Below are 18871 nucleotides of genomic sequence, written 5' to 3'. Positions count from 1 at the left end.
ATGAAGGGTACTTAAGAATATCACTTGTCACATTACGAAAAGCATCTAGTGCGCGTGCGCATTCAAAACGGAGACGGGCGAGCATTAAATAGGCAATTAGTATTGCTATACAATATTCTCCCGCCAAAAGAATGATATTCGTATGCTAAAATTCGGAGATTTTTTGTGTGAAACAAAAATGATTCAAAAGTTTCTCCTTGTAAACTAGACCGATGTTTGAAATGCTGTTTCCAAACCTTCTACTTGAGTCCAATGACAAGCATTTCAAATAAGAAAATCGAGCAGAACTATATTAGACTCTACGTATTAAGACCATCTTATAGCATTTTTGAGTTATCGTGTTCACAGACAGACAGATGTCATTCCAAAAATATATTTTTCAACGAATTTCGTCTGTTTGAGTTTTGCTTCCTGAACCCAAGAGATATCCAATGAAGGACAGCTTGATTCCGACATTCCAAACTACGCTAGATTTTCTCTGACAGAAATTGAGATAAAAATCATCCACCCATTCTAACATCATCCAGAAAGACAGAAAATCTCTCTCTCTCCTGGGTTTGATAGCCGAGACTGTTTAGGATTTATTTATTTTATGGTTGGAACTCCTTGGGTGAATAATTCCGTTCTGGCAATATCGTCTGAGAAGAAATCTTTCAGAATCCGTACTGATCCAATTACCATTCATCATTCGATTAATGCGTCTCCCCGCCGACCCCCCTTCCTAATAACCTATCATTAAAAAATTGCGGGCCCCCGCCCCTTTCTTTTCAGCTGCCGAGGGAGGCGCCACCTGCCCCCACTTTTGTATTGCCGAGACCCGCCACTTACGATTCGATTATTCTGTATCGTTCGGCGAGATGTTGGAATCTAAAAGAAATAGCTACTTCATCAATGTTAAAAATAAATAAATAAATAAAGTGAATAACTAATTTTTTTTGTCGCAAGGCCAAAACCAAAGGTGTGACAATGACATAGGTAGATAGATAATGTTATTTCCTTATCCCCAGGATCAAAAATAGGACCACTTTAAGCATTTGCAAAGGGCTCCATATTATTTAATTACATTCCTACTCTTAACATAATTCGTTTACTGGATTTATCAATGGAGTTCACTCAATGACAGTTCTGTGGCAAATGTAACCAACGTAATCGAAGTTCTAACTGAATCTAATCTTATCTGCTATAGTCGCGGCACATTGAATGAAGGTAAAATGACTTTTGGCTGCGCTGATCAGCACTTTGTTTTAAAGTTTGTTTCAGTTCCGCAGTTTTTCTTCCTACATGAAAGCACAAACGATTCAAATATTATATTTCCGTGATACAGCATTTTAAGTGAGTGTAAAATTTGGCATCTCAGTTTTGCTACTAGAAAATTTAAAGAGCTGAGAATAAAAAAAAAAATCTTATTGTAAAATTTTTATGTAAATAAAAATCTTATTGTAAATATTTTATGCACTATTCTGAAGAAACAGCACGGCAGCTGGAGATACGTATTATCGGTTCATTTTAAACAAATGAAGACAACTAGTATTGGATGGCAACTGACCTCACTTCCACGTCGAACCATCAAGAAAACGTCTGAACTAAGATAAAATGTAATGGGCACAGTCATATTCCGGGGTAATGCTGCGAATATGATTTCATTTGAAATGTCTGCGATATTTTTTTCATTATTGTAAAATAATGATACTGTCTCTTTCACTTTCAGACAGAATATAAAAGTCCTTGGTTGATAGCAATGGAAATTTAGTATTGATAATTTAAGGGACATAATTTTTTATTCATTCATTATTAACTAACCGCTTTTGACGTCCATCTAGTTCGCCAGACGTTATGCTCTCTAAAATTTTCATTTAAATAATTATGTGTCTTGGTCTCTTAACAGCTTCTGTAACAAAATATTTTTAAGCTTCAAATTTCAAACGTCGCGTAGCTCATATGATTAAAGAAGCCTTACGATATTTTGTTTATAGTACTATATATCTCGCTAATTGGCTTTTAGCTGCCGTAAGATTTAAATTTGAAATGGAAGCTATAAAACTTCAATAGAGGCGTTAAATATTTTTACCGAAACCAAACAGATTTTTTTAAATGTATGACTATAGAAAATCGAATCCTTCAACATTGTGATCTTTCAAAGAAATGGGAGGAAGACTCATTGTGAGTAGCAATTTAAGCACAATATTATGATACCCTGGGAATATTAAAAGAAATGACAGGAAAGATTTCTAACTTTTTATTAACAGTTTGAAAATTCTTTAAAATTTTGTTGTTTTCTTATGCAAAAATTTTGTTAGTTAATGAGCACAACAGCCAGTCGCGATAATTCCTGTTCATATATCCCCTTAGTTCTGTGGTGACTGGCTGTAATTAAAAAAACCATTGTAATCATATGTGCAACACAGAACATTAAAAAAAATAATTTATGTAATATTTCAAAGAATTATTCAATGAACTTTACTCTGATTCATAAGAAAATTCATTCAAAAAATTTAAATGCGGCAAATGATATTTTAATTCAATTAATAAATTGGTTTCTGAAAACAATTATGAATCATCTGTCTGTTCTTTAAAGTCGTCCGTTGAAATGACACAATATTTTCTCCTAATCGCCATAATAACCCTCGCCATAAACAATTATGTAGAAAAACCCTTCATAAAATTTAATCTAATCAAAGTACAAAAATTAAAGACGTGTTAACAACATCTTCTAGAGTGGCTTCATCATCTGGTCATGTCCAGTAACCGTAAATGTACCACGTCCTGTGGCTGAGTGTTCACATAATGCAAATTCCAAGAAAGCTACTTTTCAATTTCATTAATGCTTTTCCAATATATTAATAGTGTTATTTAATTTGATATGGTTAATCGAAATCGAGTGCATTTACAGCTGATTTCGTAAAGGATAACAGCTTAAATTAATCATCCGGTTTCAGGATTAGGGTCGAGATTTTAAAAGAATACACACTGGGAAAAGATAGATAGTTCACATAAGTAAAAGAAAATTTATTAAAAACTTATGGTTGTGTTACATATAGACAATTTTCTTATCAATAATGCCAAATGTATGTCTGACAAAAAAATTAACTATTTTTCCTATTGATATTTATATGCTTGAAATGTACAAATCTTACAATGCTACATTTACTAAAATATTACATTTCGGTTGCACTTGATTTTCGGAAGAAGATGATATTTAATCGATGACCGTCATTTCAATCCATGAGGGTCTCCAATCCTCTTTGCCTGTTCCAACCAACGACACCTCCTACCATGCAGACTCCACCTTTGCAAAGCTGAAATATTAAATAATATAATGAAAAATACTATCGAATTAATTTAAATAAGACATGCTTTAAATTTAAAATTAAAAACCAAATCAATAATATTTGTCAGTGGATTTCTTTATGGATTTTAATTGCTCAACATATTTTACATTGACCAACGATCGCCATCACTTAGCTTTTAAATTCATTTTTTAAAATTTAGTCAATTTGGGTATAAGTGGGAGCATTGTTTTCTTGCGAAACAATCTTTACGCATAGATTTTGGTAAAAGTGAATTTTCTAATGTTTAATGAAAGCAATAGGAGCAGCATGAGTTCTTTCTTGTATATTTCGATATGAATAAATTTTTCTCGAAGAAAAAGCCAAATCTAACATGTCTCTAAAAAGAGAACTAGAGACCTAAAAGCATTCTCATTTACCGAACTCTGGATCGAAGGATTGAGTGCTTGAAATCCTACACTAAAGTCTTCTTTTTTCCAATTGGTGCTAGGTAAAGTGTGGTAAACTAACAGAAATATTTCAACATTTTGGTATTTGACCACAACACGGCTTTAAAGTATCTTTGAAATCTAAATCAGTCAATAATATCAAGTTTCAACGAAATTTTTTTTGTGAAATTTTAATGGACATCGTAATTGTTTATATTTGCTTTAATAATAATTTGTACAGCACTTTGAAATTTTAAGAATAGTTCATTCTAAACTACAAGATAATTTTTCGATCCAGGATTTTCAATAAAAAATAATGAACAAATATTGCAGAGAGCTCAGAAAATATGTTTTAGTAATTTTATTTTCAAATAAATCTCACAATTGAGAATATTTCATTAATAGTGGAGGATTGCGCATGGAATGCTGACATTTTTAGATAAACTCTAAATCCTTTAAATCCGTTTGATTAAAAATTCACATTGTTTTCAATCAGTGTGCTCGCCATTGTCTTTTTTAAAATATCTATAATTATTAATATTATTATTTGTCTTTGAAAATTTCGAAGTGAATGTAATGAAAGGTATCAGAACTGGTTGTGCTTATTCCTTTTCTTTTTTTAAATTGTTGTGACTTGTTATAAAACAATTGTTATGACTTAGATCTTCGGTTGTAGGAACTGCTTAATGTTATGTCTTTATGGAGTAGTGGCAAAGGTTTGGAAGTAGCAATTTCGCCGGAAATTTCTGCAATTAAATCAGCATTCCAATACATTATATTTATATGCATGAATTTTTCCTTTTACTTCACGCTGTAGACTGCATTTTTAAAAAAATCGCTTCAGCGATTGAAAGCCTTTCCTTTGTTTCGAATCAATCTACCGCACCTTTTGATTGCAGCAGACCTTCTCAAACAATTGCATTTGTAGATTTTATTTTATTGCTCTGGTTCAATATTTTTTTTGTAAACAAAGCAATTTTGATAGTTTACATTATAAATATTTATTTTGAGATCATTCAAAAGAAACTTTTCATCCACTGAATTCATTTTAATTACTGTGACATTTTTTCCCAAAATGATAATAATTATTTTTATCTCTAGTTTGGCATCTTCTATTGTCTGCGGTGTTTTATTTTTTTTATTCCGAACTATCTCATGTAATAAATTCAGACTGTCTCAACTGTTGATACGCATAAAGTCAACGCACGCATATGGATAATCGCTGAATGTAAAGCAGGCCAAAAATAATATGCGCATCTGATCGACTTGGTAATTAATAATATACATTTACATTCTTAATGGAATTAGCAGGATTATTAAGAAGGTCATGCATATTTATGCCTTGCCTTCTTAAAGGAGGAGTGACGTCACTTTCCCCTCCGAACATAAGTTGATTAAAGACTAATACTTATTAAAAGTTTCTCTCAAATAAAATCTTTTCTGCTATTGCATAAGCAATGCGACAAGCAAGCTATGCCATTGAATTATGTTACTTCTGTAAAAAAAAATCTATTGAATTATATAGGTGTTATTATTTTAAGTAAGTTGATTATAATACAAAAAATATTTTAAGTAAATTAAATAGCTGAAGTGGGAAAAAATATACTTTTTTTTTGCAAGTAAGTTAAAAAAAATAATAACTGAATAATAATATGTAATGATTCACGCAAAATCACTGATTTATGTAAAACTGCTTATTGTATTTTAGCTTTTTGAGTCGTAATAATATAAAACGGATTTTATTAACAAACTTAAATATAGGAACTCTGCAAATATTGTGTTGCCACATACTCAATGCTACTTATAGAAAGTGCTTCTATTCTTACCTAATTCTTAAGTGCAAAATCATAACGCAGTTTTGGATGTCCGGTAATTCTAATTCTAATAATTCTTCCGTCAATTCTAATTCTAATTAAATATAAATGGTTAAAAGGAAATCAACAAAACAACTAATTAACATCACTGATATTTGATACTTTCTGAAACATTTTACGGATTCTAATTGAAAACGTTAAGTTACTTAGTATTAAGTACAATAAATCTGGACGACATTTTGCAAGAGACATGCATAAATAATCCAGCCGAATTATACAGGAAAAAATAAATATAGTAGCAATTTTGTTAGTTTCAATTTATGGGTAAGTCATCCTTAACAGATCACACGTCCCGGATAATAGTTTTTGAGTTTGGGAAAGAGATAACGTCGAGTTTTCACTTTTAAATAAAAGGCTAATAATCTGTGAGAATAAGTTCATGTTGAAAAGAAATAATCCAGACCTATCCGGTTGAACCTATCCAGTGAATCGTCGAACATTAATATAGCCCCATAGTATGAGGAATACATTTTTTAAAAGTAAATTTAGAAATTCTTTGATTATTTATTTTTAATGGAGCGCATGTTTTGTTATTCCTGTTATTATATAGTCGTAAAAAGATGGCAAAAATTTTTAATCGATATCTGTACTGCTTAAAAAAATTATATTTGTCAAAAAATTTGAGCAGTCGAAAAATGCCTATGAGTACTTTTCTATGCTTATGAATTTGCAGAACGAAAAAAGAAGTTCTACTACAAAGATGTTATTGTATGATTTCAGATGGTAATAAAAAGGTCAATTTTTCAGAAAAAAAAAAAAAAGCTTTCAAAATTATATTTGATATTAGCAATTTGTCTCAAGCATTGTCCGATTGCATTTTCTGATGACAATAACGCTCAAGAATGGTTGATAATCAATCACAACAAAGCGATATACTTTTTCTTTCTTTTTCAAATTTAATTTCCGACACTTCCTTTTTGAAAACAGAATATTATAACACCAATTGAAATGGCAAAACAATGTTTCTTCAAACACGATTCTTTTTTTTTCCGATTCGAAAATTCAGATGGAAAGAAAAGTGCCTATAGGCAGTTTTCAACATAATTCAATTGAATTAAAAAACTATTACAGATATTAATTTGAAATTTTTAGTAAATATAGTTAGAAGTAAATATAGTTAGTAAGTACTTGAAACCGCTCATTGCATAAACCTTTCAGTACATTAATAACTATTTTCCTAGGATTAATATCCTTCGATAAAGCTGGAAAAAGCGATGCTGCAATTTTTTTTTATCTCTTACTTCTTATCTAGTCTGATGTCCAGGAATAAATACAATGGCTCATTTTAGATGGCTTACGAAACAATTTATACCAATACAATTTCTGCTACATATTTTTTTCTCTACATTTTGATATTTTATTAGGGCAATTTGATTGAGTTATACACGACAGTACACCAAAAGTGTAAAAAGTATGATTCTCGAATTTCTTAAAAGACTCTACACATTGCCGCTTTTCCCATTTTAAAGCAATTTGTTTATTTATCTACTTATACAGAATTCCTTCAATAAAAAGAGCTCTGTGTATATATTCAGCATCGACAGAATTTCAATATAGGAATCTAGAAAAATCAAGAAAGAAATTTGGAATTATGGTTAAATACTTTATTGTACCCCTTTCGCATCGGTTAGACAAGTCAATAGAAATTCAATCCTTAGGGGAAAAAAAAAAAAAAAAAAAAAAAAAACCCTTCAGAGTTTCTAAGGTTGATGGTACAGGAATTTCTTCAAAATTTTCAAATGTTCTCAGTATGATTCAGATGTCGCTAACATAAGCGTGGGAAATCAAAGTTGAACTCATACAGCTAGTGCTGAATAGTTTCTGAGCAATGTATAGAGGCATCAGTGTCCACGAAAAGACCCTTCATGTGTGTGCAGAAATTCAGCTTTGTAGGAAAGATTTGATTGGGAAAAATGTTCATGTAACTCTGGAGACACCCTACTTTCCAGAAATATTAAAGGACCAAATGAACAGAACGTATTCCACACTTTTATACACTCACCACAGCCTTCGTGGATTTTTCTTGAAATTGCGTGGTTTCACTTTTAGCTATAATTTATGGATTTCTAAACTCATTCATTCCTGTATTCGTAATTTCATTTCTACAAGTAAATAAATAGAAGAAAATATCGAAGACTATAAAATAGTTTTCTACATTTTCATTTTTAAAAAACTCCGTTTATTGGAAATGAAAATAGAACACTCACTCCAGTAGGACCTATACCAACAAAGTCGCAACAGAACTGTCCATCTACTGCAGTCATCTGTTCCGTTTCGTTTTCGTACTTGCAATAAGGCTTGCAAGTCTCGGTGGGTAACTGCAAATAAAGTATTAGGAAGAGAGATTTTATGAATCGATTGGAGTGGATTGGACTTAATTAATCCAAGTTTTCACATAACTGCATAATATTAAACCATTCATTTTTCAGATAAACTTTCATGACTAAAATAAGGAAATATATGCAAAAACTTAGCAATGAATCATCATAAATATAAGCAACTTTAAAAGAATTATTTAAAAGAATTATTATTACAAGAATAAACTCTAATTTATCGTCTTTCCATCCAAGGCCATTTCCTTGATTCAAATGCCATAAATGTTTCCTTCTAATTTTGATTAGTTGAAATTTTAGAGCTTATTGAACAAAAATTGATTAACGGATTAAGTACAGCCAATTTACTGTTTTCATATTACGAAATCGGAGATTAAAAATAATCAATAGAATTAGCATAATTCATTGAAAGCACCAAAACATTAAATGAATTTCACATATCAGCGCTTCAAACTTATTTCTCATACTCTTTTGGAAATCTTGATATAAATGAAAATCGTTGCAATGAATTCGAAAATATTTCAACCTCAGAAAGGGTTTGAAAAACTGGACTGAAGTAAGACGAATATCAGATTTTTAAGAACCACAAAAAATTGAGTCGTGGATTTATTATTATTTATATATTATTTTCTATGCCAAGCTTAATAATTTTATTTAGAAATAAAATGCTAGTCATTAAAAGGGACAATGATAAATAAGAATATATTTAAAATATTTATTTAGTAAAATGAAAATAATTTATGTAACCAGACTTGGGTTTAAATTTATATTAAGAAATCCTGTATTAAATAATTTAAATGAAAATTTACTCGCTGAACATTGCTTTTTTCATTGAATAGTAGTTTTAATTTCTATAAATTGAAATTAAGGAAAATTATTGTTCGCTTTCAATAAAATAAATATGAAATACTTATCTTGAATAATAACGAAGAAATATACTATGTATAGTCAATAGATATTATTTAATATTCTTATTATTTTTATAATATTAAGAATATTAAGAAATATTCTAACGAAATGTGCTAATGAATGATAATTTTACTATTATTATTTAGATTTTGCACTGAAGACAATTTGCATTTCATTGTTGCTCACGGCCGACTATCTGCTTGCATTTTTCTTAAAAGCGATTGAAAACCAAAGTTGAATTAAAAAAGAAAGAACTTAGAAAAAAAGAACATTTCACACATTTCAGTATTCAAAATACTCATTAATAATTTTTAATAAATGAAACGATTAATTTTACAACTTTTTTCATGTGGTTTTTTAATAATTGGAAAAAAAAAATTTTATGTTTAAGTACATAAAAAGAATTTATCATTTTTTAAAAAACAATTTCATTTAGTTACATCCCCTGAGAAGGAGAATTATTTGTGTGACGTGACAAACTGAAATGCACTAGACATCTAACAGCACGCCTCGTTTTGAAGTCACGTCTTGCAAGACTTGCAATGAATTCCAAAATTAAAATAACGCGAAGGAATTAAATTCATGAATGACATTTGCATTTGTATTTAATTTTTCATTTGATGTTGCTACGAAATACATTCTATATAACTTTAAGTTTCATTGTTTTAAAATTTAATCTGAAAAATATAGTAAATATATTCAAAAGCTTTTACTGAAGAATAATTTTTTTTGAGTTATTTTATTCAGTGGACAGCTTTGAAATTTAAAAGGTAAGCTCATAACTTTCTGTTTCAAATTGCTGATTGTTAGATAAGTTGGATAATCATGTGACGCTTACTTCTAAAATGAAAACGGCCCGTTTGTTGAGTTGCCTTATGACTTTACTTTTAATAATCTCTATTTATGCTTTACTTTTTTTTTTGCCTTATCAGTACTGACCGAAATCATTTAACTGAAAACAGCATTCCTTACGTCGTACTATATTTGATAGTGCATTTCTTCAAATTGTCATGTATTTCCCCCCCCCTCGAATTAAATATTCAATGGATTCTAAAAATAAGTTTATTCAAAAGATTTGAAACTATTGTTATTGTGAAACAATTCAACTAAAATGGTTTCAACAATTTATGAGTGAAACGTTTCCATTATTATCTAGTTTCAAAGAATTCTGAGAATCAACTCTATCTTACTCGTAATTTTTTACAAATGCACATTATGATACATCGTCAAACCATAAATGCTTTTCAAACAATAATTTTCCACATTTGGCGCTTCCATAAAATTTAAATTACAACTCTACAAAGCGAGAATGGAATGTTTTTTTTTTTTTTTTTTTTTTTTTTTTTGCGGCTATTGTTATCTAAAACGACGTCGCGAGGAGCCTTTTAATTGCTCTCGGATATTTTGCCAGATATAGGATGAAATCGTATCGTAAATTTAAATCTGGCCACTGAATTCGACTAACGAAGAGTTAAATATCAGAGAAAAATGGTCTTGATCCTTACCTTGAAAGTCAACTGGTATTTCCGTCCTTTGGCATTATCTCTGCACATTTGTATGTCGTCAAAAGTTGGAATGAGAGGAGAGCCAAATCCTGGTCTTATATTGAAACCTCCCAGTTGTGCGTCAACAATGACCTATTGTAAATGAAAAAAGAATGTTGTCAAGTTTTCAAATACCACTTCTTAAGTGTCATTCCTGGTTTCACAGCGCCTTGGTTGACTGAAAAGGACTCTTGATTCTTCTACATACCAGAATTGGAAATTTGAAATTGGAAGTTATGAAACTACAGCCAATGCTAAATAGGTAAGGAACCGTCACTTCGGTGCGCATTGGTGAAGACTAGAAATCACGCTCCTTCGTCAAGGCATTATGAAGGAAGGCGGCAAATATTTTCCCACTTTTTCCAATGAATTTTTCTAACGTTTCATTTAGTTGCAACCGTATAAAAAAAAGTTAAACCTTTTCTGTCATTGTTCACTTCTTGCATCGATTACTTGCAACAAGTTACGCATTTTCTTGGATCTGAAAAATATTACAGTTTTTGAATTGTATTCTGAGGAAACAATGCATAATTCTCAATAACCTCCAAAATTTATATCGTAGAGTAATTAGGAGCAAGCTTTCAAGCAATAAAAACCTATATTTTCATGCCTTTTGCACTACAGTATGTTTAGCATTTTATGCCAAATGAATAATTGATGTTTTTAAAGAATTTATCATATAAACTACATACATAATACTTTTCCTGAGCGGAAGTTGACTATTCATAATGATTTGTTGCTAATTGATGTCAAATATAGGTAAAATAAGAAAACTGGAGGGAAAAAACACCTAATGTTGAAGCTGGATTCCGAAAATGATGATTTCAAGATTGCGGAGACCGACATCTCGGATCATCTGTGGTTGATTCTTTCCGACGTTTGCTTCAATTGATTGTATTCGAATGTACCAGAAATGAAATACCGTCATTTATTTGTCTGAGGGAATGATTAAATGGACGCTGAAAATGACTGCTTTGAAGAACACCAACAGAATGATAGAATTTTCGGTATGTGATTTAGTCAAAACAGTTAGCTGCCCATGATTAAGTCAGCAAAAGACTTAAAGAATGAATCTTCGCATACAAATTGAAATCGTTTTGTTATCTGATTAGACTCTACCTTCAATAAATTCGTAGAACCCCAATAGGTTAAATGCAGTGTAGAATAGTAATTTAAGCGAAAAGAAATGTTCAAATATGTTTCATTCAGATTTAGAAACTGTAAAGAAGTCTTAATGATGTTAGCGTTTCGCAAGAATTTAGTAGCTATGATACATCTGTAAAGCTACAATTCTGAACATCAAAGCATGCAAAATCAAAATTGGAGTTCCAATGTTCATTAAGATTTATTTGATAACATGTGATGCAATCAAAAAGGTTAAACGTTTCCTTTGCTAGCGGACCAATATATTCTTATATTCTCGAATCAAAAGTTCTTTTAAACTTTTTTTTTTTCGAATTGAATTCTTCTACTTAAGCAAGAGCTACATTCTTCTAATTGCAGTTTTTAGACTGCAGGAGATTAGATGTCATAATTCGATGCCTTTCTCATGCTTGTTTAAATCGGATATTTTGGCGAAGAAACACGAAATGATTTTTTTCCCCATGTCGCTGACATATGAAATATCGTCTTTTTCTAATAAAGTTTAGCTCATTCTTGTTGCTAACCGTAGCACAAAACTATGCATAACAAAAGGAATAAAGGCAGCACAGGAGTAAAATTACTTGCAGGATGATTAGAGGAGAAGGCGATTAGCTCTGCTGAGGGTATCAAATCGTACAGCATCCACGTTGATCAGGAAAAAAGTTAAGAATTTTCAGTTGGTTGATTATTGAATGAATAAATAAGCAAAACTACAAACAGATTATTTTCTAAACGAGTCTCATATATTTGATTTAAAATCACTTGACGAGGATACTATTCCTGGAAAGGTTGGCAGCTTTAACGTGTTGGCTCATTAGTGGCGCAATTTCGGTAGAACAGGGCCTCGAAGCCGAGGTCCTAAACTACGATTCTTATTAAGATTTTTGGAGCTTAGTAATTAACAATAAAGTATAGTTAAAATGACAAGAAAGAATTTCATTGTCACTACATACGAATTTATTTTTTTTACTTACCCATAATAAAATAACAGCCACAGAAGGAGCTAAAAAGCGAAACATCTTTCCAAATTGGTTCGTAATCTGAACTGTGGTTTTTCAGATATTTACAGCTCTATTTATACTCACATTTTAACATGTGTTTCCTTTTGAGTGAAAGTAAAACTGTGTTGTGAATCTGAATGCGAAACATAACAGCGTAATAGTAACATTTCAACCTTTTGTTGCAATTAATGACCTATCAATCTTCCGCAACTGTTTCATTAGCAACGGCTGTTAGCAGAATGAATCGCGTTAAATGATGTCAATCGAAAGGAAAGGTGAATGGATGAACTTGAAAAGAAATGAACTGTCTTATATAATCATGTTCGATTATATAACTTCTTTATAATAATACTCACAAATTATGCTAACTTGGGAGTTACAAGATTTCACACTTTGGCTTACGCAATGAATATTTCTTAAAAAAAATATACAGAAGTACTAAAACAGTCTTTCTATATAATATAAATGAAAAATATAATATAACCAAAAATATAATAAGAAAAATTAAAATGAAATCTACGACAGCAAATTTCAGGTTATCATGTGAGAATATTATTATTTTTTTAAGTCATTATTTGTATTAAATAATTTAAGTCATTTACCAGTTTAAACCGGTTTGAAACAATCACGAGACGTCTCTATCGGTCTCTCCCTTTCTCTCTGCATATATATATATATATATATATATATATATATATATATATATATATATATATATATATATATATATATATATATATATATATATATAATATAATATAATTTTTTTAAGCTTTCATTTTCAATTTTTCTAGCTTGCAAACAAAGTTTTGGAGTTCGAATTTTGAGAAGAATTTTGAAATGAAATAACAGCTATGACGTCATAGTTCTACGTCAACCTTTTAAAAACGCATCTGCTGTCAAAGAAGCATACGTAATAATAAAGCAATACTGTTAAAAGCAGATCACCTTTTAAAAATGCATCTGCTTTCAAAGATAACATACATAATAAAAGGCAAGACTGGTAAAAGCAGGCAAAAAAAATATATGCAATTAAAAGGTGATGAATATTGACATTTATGCTTTATTCATTGCTTATGCGATTTCGAGCTTCAAAACCCTCTAACCAAAACAACATCATGCTCTCACATGATAAAAAAAAAGAAAAAAGAAAACAGTAAAAATCAAAAATTAAGAAGAAGAAGAGGGGTGGGTGGGTAGTATGAATATCAAAAGAAAACAACAACATTTTTTTTTTTTTTCAAATGAGTTAGAAATGACATCAAGAACTGAAGAAGTCATTTTTGTAATTAGAAGAAGTTATTAATCTTACAAGCAATGAGATATAGAAGTTGATATCAATAAGATGTTAAATTCTATTAGCGGAGAGTCACGAGTTCTAGCTATTTAAGAAGCTGACTTTTTAAGTATATAGATTCACCGGAAAAGCAAAAGATAATTGGAAACTTGACAAATGGCCTCTATTCAAGCCAAAAAAAGATTATATATTTTGAAGGCATTTCTCTCCAGATCATAATTAAAAATATATATATATTAGTTGGTAATAAAGAAAATTTAAGTGAGTCCCCTCCAAAAGATCATTGCATCGTCTCAAAGTAGTTATGTATTGTAATTCATTTTGTTATTATTCTTTATAATTCATCGCTTATATTATAATTCACTCATAACTCATTGAAACAATTTATTTTGTTGTTATCCATAATAACTAATTACTCACAATTCATGAAACAATTCATTTTGTGCACATTTTCATTTTGATTATGTAATATAGCCACATTCTTTTTTCTTCCAAGCAGATTTCATAACATTTATCTTCAATGAACGAGCATTCTCGTGCATTTGCAAGTGAACACATCAGTTTGTTTTCAAGACAATAAGTGTAACTCTTTTATTTAAAATAGCTAGAAATTTTAAAAAATTGATTTTTACAACTTACAAATTTTTTTTTTTACAATTTTTCAATAAAATTATCTCTGGTATGTATTGAATATTTTAATTGTTTCCTAATGAGCTAAGTTTCTTATGCCTACAATCAGCATTTTACTATTAAATTATTACTACTGCATTCTCCTATTGAATGAATCTGTCATCACTTTATAGATTTATTATTATTATAGGTTTCTTTTCCTAATCTTTGGAAACTATGATGATTGGGTTCATAGCAATGAAGACAAGAATAGGTAACTCCTTGAGTGCTCAGAAAAAAGCATTTATCATATAGAAAAAGACATTTGACTCTGTTTTCGACAAAATCCCCATTTTAAACGAACAGTCTGAGAACCTTAATCTAATGTACATGCGAGGTTAAACAGAATATAAGGTCAGATTCATGAAAAAATAGAAAAACAGGATGTCCTTCTCAAATGTCTCATGTTGATAAAGAGGAGAATTATTGTTGGTTTTGTTTTTGCTTACCTGCACTTAATTTAATATTTCATAATGCAAAAATAAAATATATATATAATTTGACAATCCATTTTCAAATATTATGTGTTGGTGTGTTCCCTATGACAATAACCTATTTTAATTGCTTAAAATAAACTATTAGTAGAAATTAATTACAGAATTGAATCATTATTCAATTAATTTATTTCATAAAATTTTGGAAATCTTCGAGGGGCACTATCCATTGTTTAATTTTAGAAAACATAATAATAATATTCCACAACATTTATAGGAATGGACTATAAATGAAAAGTAAAGAAAGTAGGAAGCAATTAAAATAAAAAAAATACTTTATGATATACCAATAAAACGTGCTGTTTTTTTTTTTCTTCTTCTGTTTCGTTTTGAAAAAAATACATCTTTTTTTTTAATTTAATCTATTGTGAACTTGATATATCATATATCATATCATCATATGTATTATATGATGTGATTGCAGTACTTTGAATAGTATCCTGAAAGAACCCTTAAATTCTAATAAATATTCGCATCCTGAAGCGAAAACACGAGAATCGGTCCGAAGTTGTAATATTTTCAATTTCATTATGCCGGAATAGGAAATGAAATTTTAAATTTCAGTTTAAGGGTCCCATTTCATATTCGAATAAAAAATATTTCTAATTATGAAAATAAATATTTGAAAATATAAATTTATCACATTTTAAATCAACGCTAAAGTTTGGTTTATAGTATTATTTATATAGATAGAAGATTTCACACTATCTGAAGCAATGACATCTAACATATACAATAAAATATATCAAGTTAGAAATGATACTCATTCTTCATAAAAATGAAACAAATATTCGAATATTTTTAATTAAATATTTGATTAAGTATTTGATTTGAATTAAATATTAATCGATCAAAGATATTTAAATGTTGAAGAATTATTGAATAAAAAGAGAAGTACGCATTATCTGCTTCTCATGTACATAGGTAATCTTGAATGGAAGAAGAATGATTCGGAATGGAATTTTGCTCATTCATGACAACGCACAACCTCATACTGCATATGACACACAACAATGCCTTGTGGAGCTGGGACAGAAAATTTTTGACTATCTATCTATAACCCAGATCTCGCACCAAGTGACTTTTATCCTTTCAAGATCCTGAATTATTTTCTTGTTGGTAAGCATTCCGGACGAGACGGCATCAAATTCGTTGTTATCCAATGGTTGCAATCTCAGGTGGCATCTTTCTTTGACGACGGCACCACACACTCGTTCCAGGCTAAGATAAATCCCTAAATAATGATGGTGCCTACGTTGAAAAATAGTCTGATATTAAAGATAGTAGTTGTAGTTTATCATTTAATAATGGTTAGTTTCAAATGATTGTTTCCTTTTTTTTTTTTTTGTATGTTTCTAAATGGAATTTACTTACTGGATTACCTTTGTATCTGCCTATCAACTATACAACATACAACTGTGGTGCTCCGAGAATACGCAATAATTATTTTCTGTTGCTTAGCAATCTAATGCATGGGGCTGAAAAGCATCTCGAAGAAATTTTTTGAAATTGAGTTACATTTAAGAAATTAAAAAGGCAATGAAGAAGAATATCAAAATCCTGTTCATATACCATGTTACCTGCATCCACTCATGCTGGTATCACAAAATTCAGGAACTATTGTAAAATTTTCCATTTCAAATTTCTTTTTCATTTTAGGTAGTTTACCTCTACGTGAGAAGGTTAAATTTTTTGTTAATGAGGTAAAGGAACAATTCCCAAGATATTTCAATAAAAACCTATTTATTAAAATTATTCCATTGCGTTTTTTGACTGAATTCTCCTCAGAATGATATATTGTTAGTTGTTAATGCACTAAGCAAAACCTAAATAAATCCAAGAAGTCCTTTCTTCAAAAGATTTCCACAATTTGTCCAACAGTGTAAACCGAAACCTTCAAATTATGCATCGATTTGATAGATATCGACGTAATCAATCAGAAAACAGAAGTATCCATTCTATTTCCTTTCCATAAATAAGAATTCCGATAAAAGCCCTTTTTTTTCGAAAAGAAAAGGGCGGGGGAGACTTCAGGGGAATATTTTCCAGCGAACAAAACCAAATAAAGGAAAACTATTTTTGTAGCGATGCTTGGCAGGTTGAAGCCAGCCTCTATTGTCACAGCAGAGAAAGAAGCGTTGTCATTTCGGAAGTTGCATTGTCCCGGTCCCCTTGTCTTTAAAATTGCGTTTCCCTCGAAAAATTTCCGCTTTTTTTGCTTATTTATTCCCTTTTCTCTGCTGTCCCGCTCCTTCATTTTTATGGCATCGTGCAATATTAGCCTTTCCTAAGAACGAATGCCACACGCAATTTCCTGTTGTTACATGAGCCTTCCGTCCTACGCACTTCTCTCTTTTCTTTTCTTTTTTTAAATTTTATTTTTCACCATTTCATTTTATTTTATTTTATTTTTTGTCTCAAAAGTAACTCTGTATTTTAGAAATCTTTAAAAAAGATAATAATAATACGCAAACATTTTTTTTTTTTCAAAAACTGATTTTTAAATATATATATATATATATATATATATATATATATATATATATATAGTTATTGATCTGTTTTGATTTCTAAAAAAAAAAAAATCCCTAAATTCCAGTTATTTCCTCAAGTTTGAAACATGATGGGAGTGGGATGATTATGTGTTAGGTGAAATGAGTTCTTCTGACTTGATAGCATCAATCTTCGCATTTTGTGTATGAAGACTTTTTCATCAGAAAACTAACTCGCTGGAAGAAAGCCAGGCTAAAAGCAGTATGATCCAAATAAAAACGGAAGTAGAAATTCTGCGTTGACAAGAGAAAGCTATTTTTTTGACTCATGACATTAAACTAGCAAATGAAGAATCTAGAGGAAAATTCGATTGTTATGAAATTTAATCCTTCGCTCGTTTTACAGGAGATAATCTTTGAAAAGACTATTTGTTGTCATGATACTTTAAAATAATTTTGGAATTAATATTAATTTAAGAAAAAAAATTTATTTTAGGTAACTTACTTGATTTGTTTATTAATTGTTTATTACCAAAACAAAATAATTCTTTATGATTTAGGATTTGAAGCTTCATGTTTTGAATTTACTCCAACCTTCCTTTCCGTTTTAGGTTTTTATCTAAAAATAACACAACTAATTAACTTATTATTGATTTCAGTGCCTAAAACTCATTGTGAAATCAATTTATATTGATTCAATGATCGATCAAATTCTTTAATTTTTGTGGTTTCTAAATTAGGGAAGGAATTCAAATGAAGAGTGGTAAAATAGTTTATCATGGATAGTCAAAAATCGATGAATTTGATAATTTGGTAGCAAACACACTTCTATCAGCCTTGGAAAAGAAGTTGAATAAACAAGCAAAAAAAAAAAAAGATAATAATAATAAATAAATAAAATCTTATATACATGTTCTTTTTTCCTTCATGGTTTTGATTTTTAAATTTTAGAATTGGAGATGTGCCCAATTCATTGGGACCTGCATACCTGCGACTCATAAATTAATTTTTACATTGACATAATTGATTCATTTCTATAACTTTCGATAAGACATTTGATTACACAATGAATATATTTTAATAAATTAAAATGTCCTAAATAGAAATATTTTTGCATGTAATTATATGAGAATCGATTTATAATGTTGTAAAATTGGTACTCACTTATTCCACCTCGCCGTAAGGGTTTAACACCGGATAATATTTAGCATGCCTGTTCTATATTCTTATGTACATTTGGGGTCTCGAATCATTAAAAAATATGTCATGAGGCAAAAATAAATAAATCTTTTCTTATTTGCCAACAGCCATTGGATATCTTCATACGAATCTTTTTAAAATCCAGCACCTAGTGTTGGAAGAACTGCTTAGGGTCAGTTTCCAATCTTCTATATAAATAA

The 18871-nt window shown here is 29.9% G+C and overlaps 1 protein-coding gene across 1 annotated transcript; it reads right to left on the bottom strand.

Annotated features, from left to right (window-relative positions):
- Nucleotides 1-2991: 2991 nt before the first annotated feature.
- LOC129966638 (uncharacterized) lies at nt 2992-12640 on the bottom strand. The gene is made up of 4 exons (XM_056081137.1): nt 12493-12640; nt 10337-10468; nt 7797-7907; nt 2992-3296 (listed from the first exon to the last, which is right to left on the bottom strand). The coding sequence occupies exons 1-4, from the start codon at nt 12535-12537 to the stop codon at nt 3216-3218; spliced, it is 369 nt and encodes a 122-aa protein (XP_055937112.1). The 5' UTR covers nt 12538-12640; the 3' UTR covers nt 2992-3215.
- Nucleotides 12641-18871: the final 6231 nt, after the last annotated feature.

Source organism: Argiope bruennichi, chromosome 4 (genome assembly GCF_947563725.1).
Source record: "Argiope bruennichi chromosome 4, qqArgBrue1.1, whole genome shotgun sequence".
Taxonomy (NCBI): Eukaryota; Metazoa; Arthropoda; class Arachnida; order Araneae; family Araneidae; genus Argiope; species Argiope bruennichi.
This window is presented reverse-complemented; position numbering and strand designations above follow the sequence as displayed.